General features: G+C 49.6%; 1 protein-coding gene across 20 annotated transcripts in view; it reads right to left on the minus strand.

The window, feature by feature from the left end:
* KCNC2 (potassium voltage-gated channel subfamily C member 2) overlaps window positions 1-4,047 on the minus strand; it is an 89,918-nt gene extending 85,871 nt beyond the window's left edge. For 17 of the 20 annotated variants that reach the window (XR_014942410.1, XR_014942408.1, XM_085537015.1 and 14 more), the window contains exons 1-2: window positions 3,908-4,047; window positions 2,815-3,509 (exon numbers count right to left, since the gene is read on the minus strand). Coding sequence is in view for 18 of the 20 variants with exons in the window: in XM_085537015.1 (XP_085393141.1) it covers window positions 2,815-3,450 (636 nt within the window). In the remaining 2 variants the exon portion in view is untranslated. The remainder of the gene's footprint in view (window positions 1-2,814; window positions 3,510-3,907) is intronic. The other 3 variants (XM_032443603.2, XM_032443601.2, XM_032443577.2) reach the window with 1 other exon arrangement.
* Window positions 4,048-10,841: the final 6,794 nt, after the last annotated feature.

Raw genomic sequence — 10,841 nt, forward strand, 5'->3', positions numbered from 1 at the left:
TCTGGGGGACAGACAGACATGAACACTGTGAGTCCCCAGGCAGTTTCTAGGTTCGTGTGCTAAGTGCAGGAATAATCCACAACTCTTAACAAAAATCAATGACGAACGCTAATTATTTCTTTAAACAGCATCATATTTCAACTATTATTCCAAAATAAAAGATCTTAAAAGCTTAATTAATTTGAAATATGGTATCTGAGACTAGAGCTGACATTCCAGGTCCCGCCGGGCATCTGCAGACACTCTGTCAAACTCAGTGCTAATTACGCCTCTCGTACTTCCTTACAAACTATTTGGACATCTCTCTGTATGTTACTAAAGCAGAGTCTCTTATACATGAGCCAAGGGCCATGAGAGGAGTCCAAAATACCCCACCGTTGTTAACCAGACACAAACACAGCACACACAGTGCAATAAGAACTGAGTACAGACCTGCACCACACAGGAGGATTTGGCTGCCCAATGTGTCTCCTGCTGGGGCAGCCCTTACTGCTGGGACCCCTCCATCCACACAGCAGTGCTCTGTCAGAGAGCAGTCTGTGAGTGACAGCTCCGGAGAGCCTGGAGCAAAAGCAATTCCACTGCACCCTTCCTTACAATTCACAGATGGAGAAATCCCAAGTGGAGGAATGAAAACAAATGATATTCAGATGCAATTCCTCAACTTGAGATACAAAGAAAAGCGTCGCGGGTTTCAAAGCAATTGCATGCATACGCATTATGTTTCGTATTTACAACAAGCACGGCTAGTAGATGTCACTAACTATCAAACTGCATGTATTAAAGTTGATTTTGTTAAGTCCCTAACGCAATACACCTCCTTGTCAACAGATGAGTTCCACTGTTTATATAACATCACTGGATGGTCTTGCTAGAATAATCTGTGTGTGCACTATCCCCCAATAGGTTACCATGGCAACTTATATTTGAATTTCTATCAAATTTCTATTTTTAGAGATCATGGTTTAGGATAAAGACAAACAGATATATTAAGTGCCACCCCATGAATAACCAACATCCAGTTTATCTCAGCGTCACGTTCCTCCAAACAGACAGTGTGGAAGTTCAACCGAGCAGCACTGCGATGGATTACCACCGTTACTAGGAAAGTTTAGCAGCGAGCTGTTTCACCACCATCCCAGCAGTGCATGAGTCAGGAGCTCGCGTTGCGAGGCACAATTGATGCTCACGGAGGTTTTCTTGCGCTCAGTAAGGATCTCACCCAAATATTTTTAGAGTTAGTCATCATTTCAGCTGACACACAACAACACCGCGTTTGCCAGAATACTCAGAAAACAAAGTGTCTGTCTCAGGTGTGGGGGAATACTGAACCGACAACGGCACCTCAGCTTCCAGCTGGGGGTACCACCACCCAAACTGCCGCACATTGAGGGGTGTCCTAAGGCACAGGGGTGCCCCATGCTGCCAAGCTCTGAGCAGCAATCTGAGCAGCCTGCATGCGGGGGGTGATCACTGCACAGAGCGGCAGCGCTGAACAGAACCAGAACTCAGAGCTGCAGCTCTGGCACTGCCTCACTCTGGCTGCCTGTGGCTGAAATCTGAACATAATACTTTAAACCCCTTCCTAACTTTAAAAAGGTAAGTATCTTCTCTAATAGATGAATGATGACTGCCAGTGCCCCACAAAGTTCAGTGAAAGGCTCTGCATAGTAAAAGCTGCAGATTTGTGAGCAGCTTCTCCAGCTGCGGTGGGACCAACACACTGCTGTTAGGTCAGGTACCGACAGCTGAACCCTGCTGAATTCGGGTGGCCAACACGTGAACTGCACATGTCCTTAATGAGCAACAATAAAAAACACTACCAATGTGTATTCAGAACACAGCCTGCTATAGAGACACCTGGGGCAACAGCTGGAGCTCTGCACCTCCTGACACCCCACTCTCCATCAGGCTGTGATGACCCCAATGGCACCGTTGGGGACAGTACTGATCAGTGACACAGGACGAGGTCTGGGTTCTTCACAGGGACACCCAGTGAAAGCACCATGAAACGCCTCCTGCTGCCTTAAAATCCAAGCCTGTTCCAACCATGAGCTCTTTCTTTCTCACGTGCTGCAGGCAGGACTCGCTGCTGGGTGCTGTTCCCACAGCTGAGTTCAAGGCATCACTGTGTACCTCCCCCAAAGGTGTTACAACCATTTGCTTGTTCCGTGGGTTAGAAAGTAAAACCCATCACCACCAACAGCAGTAACTACAAGTCAGGGCTGAAACTCGCACCATCCTCCAGCACAGAAGAAAGAGCCAAAATCTAAAACCCCACCTGTAGAGAACTCACTGAGGACCGGTGTTCCCTCACAGCCCTCAGCTGCAGAGCCATGAGGACCACCTTGACAGGCAGGGGGCAGGTGGGTGCCCTGTCACTAGGTCCCACCATGCTCATCAGGGCAGAAGCAGGAGTGCCAAGCAGGAGCTGCCAGCAGAGCCCTCCTGGAAGGGCTGTGGGCAGTCGCCACCTCACACAACCCAACACCTCCCTGAAAGCCAGAGCACACGGTGCACATACAGCCCTGCAGGCCTCCAGAAAGGACACTAATGCAGCCCATTGGCACACAGTGTGGTCCCCCAGTACCACTCTTATGTCCCCACTGAGACAAGGATTGCAGGCACAGCTCAATCCAGAGGGGCTGATGTCACACCTCACAGCGTCCCACCACGGCACCACTCCGCAGCCCACCCCAGCTCCACCTACACACCCCACACACTCCCAACACCCCGAGGCTCCCGGGGCACCACCACCGCCATCACCCGGGGGTGACGATGCATCTCCCGGGAGCGCCGTCGGTGGGCGCTTACCCTGGCGGCCCGGGAGGAGTAGGGGTCCTCGAAGAGCGCCCAGACTCGGGGCTGCAGCCGCCTCCAGCGCCCACCCTTGCCCTCGGCGGCCGCCGCCACGTCCTCGATGCCCAGTCGCTTGGCTGCCATATCGTCGTCGTCGCCGTCGGGGGGCGGCTCGCCCGTCAGCAGGTCGGGCGCCTCGAAGATGTCGAGCGCTTCCTCGGCGTCGCGGTGCTGCCGGTAGGTCATCCAGCAGCAGGGCTCCACGTCGGTCTCGTCGATGCCCCAGAAGGCCAGCTCCTCCTCGAAGAGCGGCCCGCACACGTCGGCGGGGCAGTGCAGCTTGCCGGTGCGGTAGTAGTTGAGCACATAAGCGAAGACCCCCGGGTGGCGGTCGAAGAAGAACTCGCTGGCCCCGCCGCCGCCTCGCGGGCTGCAGCCGCTGCCGGGTTCGGGGCAGCCGCCCGCCGGCGGGGCCGCGTTGGGAAGAGGAGACGGCGGCGGCTCCTCGTTGCCCGGGGACTCGCCCTGCGACTCGGAGGCGAGCAGGGCCAGGCGGGTGCCCGGCAGGGTCTTCAGGGTGCTGCGGTAGGTCTCGTGCCGCGTGCCCCCCACGTTGAGGATCACCCTCTCGTTGTCCTCGAGCTTCCCCATCGCTCCGGGTGGGACATGACTGGGGCGGCACGGGGCGGAGGAGCGGGACGAGCTTCTGCCTTCAGCGCGGACAGAGAGAAGGAATGAAGGAGAAACCCCCCCGGCATCCCCGCGCCATTCCCCGCCTATCCCGGCCGCCTCCGTCCCACCCCGTTTCCCGGAGCGATGTCCCCGCGCCGGGCTCTGCCTCCCGCCGCCCCCAATGGCTCCGCTCCTCCTCGAGCCGCCGGTACCGAACGGCGCCTACAGCCCAGCACACAAAGAGGGGTGGGAAATCCGCGTCTCTTCCCCCCCTACCCCCACCTCTAAACCTGAAAGGGAGGCGGCCGTGTGCGAGGGGACGCGACCCCCGGCAGCAGCAGCGGAGCAGCCTCGGGGCGGGGGTCGCTGCCGCTCAGACGTGCCCGCTGCGGGGAAAGCCGGGTTAGGGCTGCTCCCGGCCCCCGCCCCTCGGTACCTGGGCGAGAGGCCCGGCGGCGGCTCCTCGTCTCGGGCGTCGGCGGCTGGGCGAGAGCTACTTGTTGTATTGCTCCGCGTTCAGGTGGCCGCGCCGCCTCCCCCCGAGCTCAACCCCGACGGGCGGACAGACGGCTCCGGCCGCCCGCGTGGGAACCCCGCGGCCATCGCGCACCGCGGGCTGACACCTGAGGCCGCGCTGCTCCAACACGGATCGCAGGGAGCCGAGAGCCGAGCCAAAGCCGAAGCCCGGCCGGGGCCGAAGCTCCGCCCGCGGCGGGGGCAGCGCCGCCCCCCGCAGCCCTCCGGCCCCGCAGCCGCTGTGTGAGCGGGTTTGCTTCGGAACGCAGCGAGAGGTGGGCAGGGGGCTGTGGGGTACAGCTCATCCTCCGTGTGCTGAGACCGGGGGGAGAGGGGACAGACTGAAGGCGAGAGCTCTCATTACGTTATAGGTTGCACGTTGGACCCCTGTCCGTGCCTGTGCCAAGCTCGCTGCCCCCCAAGAAGGCTGAATTGTTTTCTACGGCATATTTTATTCCTTTTTGCTCTCCACTTAAGTTAGTCGAAGGGAAGGAGGCTTTCAGCCCCAGAGAAAAGATAGGCAAAGCGAGAGGCCATTCCTCACAGTGCTTCCTCAGGAAAAAGTTCTTCCTCCACACGCAGAGCTCTCCTGGAACGAGGCGGGGTGACAAACGGGATAACGCCGTCTGAAGTGTCCCCTTCCATATCGGAGCCTGTGGCTGGACCCTGCTGCTTTAGGAGGGCAGAGCTCTGCTGGAGGCACCGTGCTGTGACCAGATTGCTCTAACCCAGATCTGTCTGTGTGTGGCATCCGTGATGTAAATACGGCCCCCCCAGAGCAGCAGCAACTTTCAGAACCGAGTTTCAAAAGCATGTTGCGGATGTACGTTTTGAAGCTCTTAAAAATAAAATAAATGTAAAAGCTGGAGTATTTCCTGCCAAGGCAGATAAAGTCAGTCAGTGAAAACTCTTGGGAGCCAAAATTAATATTCAATTACAGAGTTGGAAATCCAGTGGAAAGCGCTCAGCCATCCTAAAGCAGAGCAGCACTGCTCCCACAGAGCTTGCTTCTCTTTGCAGAGGGGATTTGTGAGAAAAGGGGATGTAGGAGAGAGCAGAGCAACATGAATATCCGTCATCTTCCCTCTGACCCTCTAGGAGTGGTTACTGGAGAAATGCAACACATTGGAGCTGTGCAGCTTTCATCCCTTATGGAAAGCCATGGGGTGGCAGCAGCTGCCAGAGCACCAGGCAGACTGTATCTGTGCAAGAGCTGGGATGGCCCCTGGGCTGCCACTGCCACCCAGAGCCCGTGTCCATGTCAGGGTACAGCACGAGATCTCCTTCACAAGGACCAGCCACCACTACAGGAACTAATGGGGATGGCATCTCACATGCAGAGTCTTACTGTCATACCCCATAATGCAGATGCCATGAGAAAGGCCTGTGTTATTGAGAAATTAGCTTGTGCTTCAGACTTCCTATAGACAGTGTGGGGAAGAGTAAGCCACAAACCTAATTTTTCTAAGTGGTAAGACAAGAATGATCTCTTCTATAGCGTAACATTCCGTCAGTCAAGTCGAAGTGTCCGTATCCTGCAATGTCTGTTTCTAAATATAAAGCTATTCATTTCTCTGTGTCATTCTCCCCTGTGTTTCCAGCATGTGGCACATTTCTCACTGAAGGATGAAATTATGTCAGACACTGACTTCCCAGAGCCGGCGTTTTATTAAGTGATATCACAGAACATGCAGTCAGTATTCGACATAGGTGGGAGAAGTAGCAGTTATGAATTAATTTCACCCCCACACACAGGACAGGGAATTTTGGCTCCACCATTTCCAACAGAAGCAGAAACAAATTAGACCCATGTACAAGAGAAATGCGGCTGCCAGGTTGGACTTAGCATGAAACATGTCTGCAAACAAACAAAACAAACCTATTCACAAACCGTCAACCATTTCCAGGTAAAAGTTGAGTGGGAACATTTCTGGAGCTCAGGACTTTCCTTGAAGAACTGACTGACTGTGAGCAGCACACAACCAATTTTCCCCACTGGGTAAGAGGGTTCCTATGGGATTGCTTTAACTGAGAAAGCAGTGACATCAGATGCTATTAGAAACATAAGCCAAATGAGCATTTTAGCTACTAGAAGCTATCATTCTTCTTGCAGGCTCGAGTACTGCAGTGCAAAGTCATTGAATGAGCAGCTGTCTAAATGGAATAAATGGGAGAAAGGACAAGGCAGAAAAGAAAAGCAGATCTGATGGAGAAAGATGCACTCTGGATCCCACACCCCCATAGGAACTCCATTGACTTGAGGGGGCTAACCTGCCCACCTGCCTTCTGGGGTGAAACACAAGGCAGAAGCCTCCAAGTTTCTTTGATGCAGGCATCTCTTATTTCATATACGATGCTGTAATTGGGGAACAGGGGAATCAATTTTATAATTGAGAATTACAATGAAGATAAGTACGACACAGCCAAAATGTGATCAATTTATATCAGTCGAGATGATGATTAAATAAACAAGTAATTATTTTAAATATTTGCCATCATTAGCATGTTATTAAGGTTTTACTTATTTCTTTTGCTTATTTTTCCATTCACCCTATTATTTGTAATCTTTCTCACTGTTTACATGTACCCATTCCAGAACACGTGCAACGTGACAGCCACATTATAGTGAAGTGCACTGGTGATAAATCTGAATCACTATTCAGAATCTGGGGACAAAAATAAAGAAGTCTTGGATTAAGTAAATGTCTGTAAAATACAACTGCTAGAAGCTATGGGGTAATTAAACTGCACAAGGATAGAAGCAGAGCCAGCAGGAAGGTGTCATCATTTTTCATTTCCAGAGCACAACTGCATTTTTAGTCAATGCAGTAGAAATATAAATGTGGTTTGATCAATACCACAGAATGGGTGAAAATAGGTCTCCCTGTACAAAAATGATTAAGAAACCTAAGATCAGATGAGATGAGAGTTCGTGCCCTCCAGCAGTCCCAAAGGAAGAGGCAGAAATCCCCCATATAAGCTAGTCCACGTGCACAGATGTGCTCCACCCACCTTACGCCATACCAGATCTTCAGCTCTTTATGCCATTCTGGGGAATGGGCTGTCACTTAATGGAAAACAAAAAGAATCTGGAAAAATTCCTCTTATATTATATATATTAATGAAAGAAAAAGTAGAGGACTCAGGACTGGGGTCTATTGAGAAGCCACAGCACATGTTGGAAACAGGTGTGTGCTAATTGCATTGCCATATTAGTAATTTACAGGACAAGTAGGGTGGGGAGTGACTGGGAAAGTCCATAGATTTCTGTATGTTAAAATAGGCTTTTGGTTTCTCTTTCCAAAAGAGGGGTGGTTGGGAAGCGACGTGCCCACTGAGCTGGGACTGGGACATTGTACATTGCGCGGCTTCAGATCTTCATCGCACCCAGCTCTCATTGGAAAGCACACTCCACTTACCATCAATCAATATTCCAGCTGTCATTGAACAGCTAGCCCATGTTTTCAAAAGAACAGAACCACTTACTAAAGTAATTTAGGAGTGGTTTTATGTTTCATTTAATGGTAATTTTAAGGGAATCTTCTCCTGAAATCAATTCAAATCTGATATAGAACCAGCATAAGATGGTGATTTATCTGAGGAAGTCAACAAACTCTCCTTCAGATGACATCAAAATCAATGGAAACACACAAAAGAACCACGGCTGTTTTCAGACAGCTTCTGACTTGCTCCACCCAGTCTTTTTGTTCCATCACAGCTCAACTAGAAACCCACATCATCTGTCCTTTTCCTCCTTTCTGTGACTAACCAATTCCGTTAATTTCATTAATGTTTAATAAGAGACCACACTTTATCTACTCCAACAAGGCAAGGGATCTGCTTTAACAAGTTATCTTCTAAGGACACATGCATTGGTGATCATCCCTGGAGCCATTTCATTGATCACTGATTTCTTAATAATGATTCATTCTCCACTATTGATCCAAGGAGTAATAATAATGTTTTACAATGGTTTTGTTTCCTCACCATGAGCAGTTACAACTTGTCTGTCAGAAGAAAATCCCTGGAATGCAAGTGGCAGTAGTCTCACACAGTCTCAGTGACTGAGGCAGGCAGATTTTAAATCCGATGCCTTAGCTATGCAGGAAGCAGAGGTTTCTTCAGCATCTGCAGACTCATACAGCAGATCCAGTCTCATTGTATGCAAGCTTGATTAATTTTGACTGCTTCCATTCAGTTGCAGTCAAGTTTTTCTCTCTGACTTTTTTTCATACCACTCTGCAGACAAGATTGCCCAAATCTGGACTGAGCTGTCTACTGCCATGGAAACAGAACAGTATTCTCAAGAGATAAACACTGCATCTCCTCTGCTAGTGCTTCAGTCGCTCACAAAAGTTAGAGGTGCCGGCACAGGTTTCTTTTTTCAGCCTGTAAACTTGGCTATTACTTTGCCTGGAAAGGGAGAGCCAGATGGGGAATCCTACATCCACCACTGGTTACACCATCAGCACATCCTCCTCTGAGGCAAGGGGCCAGCGAGCCTAAGAGCCATGCAAGGTTGTGCTCAAGCAGAGAGGTCTTGGCAGAAGAAGCCTCACTGGCTGTTAGCTGCCTCTGTATAAGGAAGATCAAAGGAAGTTGTGAAGCTCCAAGTTTTCTTGAGTCTTTGTGCACCTTTGAATAAATCACCTTGAGTGCAGAGCAAGCTGGTCACACTGAGTGTTATACTCAATTGCCAAAGAAGATGGTATGTCCATGCTGATCTTGCAAGTGTTATAACAACATCTGATAGCCTTGAGAGCTTTTCCAGATTTGTTTTGACTAAGATCCGCTTGCAGTAAATACCCAGAACAGAGATGATTGCTGAGACCTGAACTGATCTGACCTGCCAGACTACAGCAGGGATCTATGTCCCATAAGGAAAGGTGAACATCTTCCTAGCTTTAGCTGTACCTTTTTGCTATGGTAATTTCCTTAATCTTCTTACATGTTCAACAGGAAAATGGTTTGTGCCTTGACAGAAAGGCCTGGACACTCTGCTTTTCCTACAAAAATGGACATTGCACTTCCGAAAGCCAGCTCAGGCTGCAGCACGGCCTTCACTCACTGGCAGGCCGCATCATGGCCCTCACTCACTGGCAGACAGCAGCTGGACCCTGAGGTTTATGGCCTTCTCTGTGTGGCTTGGTGTGCAGCCTGACAGTCATCAGGACAGGCAGAGAGACAGCAATCAGTCTGCCATCGCTGTGCTGGGAAGAGCTGCTCCACTGCACAAGGCAGCTCATGGTGTTGTTCATGAGGCAGTCCCTCACTGCCACTTTGTGCCACTTGGCTTCTCATCTGCTTTGTGTTCCCCAAAACGGAGGCTAACCAAAAACACACAAAATTGACATCTTTCCTATTATATTTATGAGTAAATGATTACTATCAAAAACAGAAGTACTCCCATATCAGTCAGAAACATCACACAGGATATTCAAAGTGTCTTTCTGAAAACATGAGTGAATTCTAATGATTTTCTCTTTGAGAGTTCCTTAAAAAACAAAAACCATCCTGTTTTGAAACCCTGCCTTTTTAGGGTTACTCTCATCTGGTGTTCCTGCTAATCTATGCAGAGAAGATTTACTCTGACTTTTAAATTATCTTTTCTTTCTACAAATTATCATCATTGATATTTGTTAAGCAAGAAGCAAGCTGAGACGCCTGTGCTTACATTACACTGCAGCTGCTCGCATCATTAACATAATATTCCCTACTCCTACCCCTTTCTCCCTCTCGTCTTTCAACACAGATGTTACACTTTCTGAGGCAAAGGACCACATCCTGAGGGAACTGCTTGCCCACCCCTGTAGCTCTAGGCTTCAAAGCTAGAAAGCACACTAGTGATACACTGACTGATGGTCCCTGGGCTTTCCTCAGGGAGGAGCATCACTGCACCCTATTTAACACAAGCACATTCAGCTTCACAGAACAGAAATGGCATCATGCACTTCTAAGAGCACAGAGGCAGGTCACCACCCTCCCCTTACATTTTTATTATGTCCTGTTACTAATTGACATCTACCATTGCAATTTTTGCTTGACACTTCTCATCATCTCCTATCAGGACAGATATTAGGAATCCTGGAACAGTCCTGGAACAGGCTGCCCAGGGAGGTTGTGGATGCCCCGTCCTTGGAGGTGTTCAAGACCAGGTTGGACGGGGCCCTGGGCAACCTGATCTAGTAAAGGTGTATGTTTGGTGGCCCTGCCAGGCAGGGGGGTTGGAACTTCATGATCCTTGAGAGTCCCTTCCAACCCGGGTCATACTGTGATTCTGTGAATCGGCAGTTTTAACATTCCTAATGTAAGTTCCCTGTGATTACTTGAAACTACCCTTAGTTGCCATATCAGACACTTCCAAAATGCTGGCTTCAAAAAATAAATCAAACAGAGACAAGTTCCAGCACCAGTTTGACCTCTGTTGATGCTTATTTGGTCTTGAAATGCTGAAAAAAAAAGGAGAATTCAAGAACATCTACTGCATGAAAACAAGTGCAATCCTCGCAGATGAAGCTCGTGCTTAATGACTAACATCTGCAAGGCGAATACTATTGTCAGAGGAAGTGACTTCAGGGGAGTAATTTTACCAGCATGAGTACAGGATCTAATTCATGCCAAGACAAATCACAGGATCTAAGAATTAGTCATAGGAGTCATTAAATGTGCACTTATTTAACATAGGTTGTAAGGAAAGGGAGTAGTGCTTAAGATAGATGACTGAGGCTGCTATTTTAGTTTGCACCGATTTTAACATGCACACTCCTATAATCGCCGAGGGTTTCCCCACATAAAGTGTAAAGCAAGGTAAAGCAGGCTTCCCCCACAGCATTCTTCTACCAGAACAAGTATTG

Source organism: Coturnix japonica, chromosome 1, assembly GCF_054131305.1.
Source record: "Coturnix japonica strain WE chromosome 1, WE-NBRP24, whole genome shotgun sequence".
NCBI lineage: Eukaryota > Metazoa > Chordata > Aves > Galliformes > Phasianidae > Coturnix > Coturnix japonica.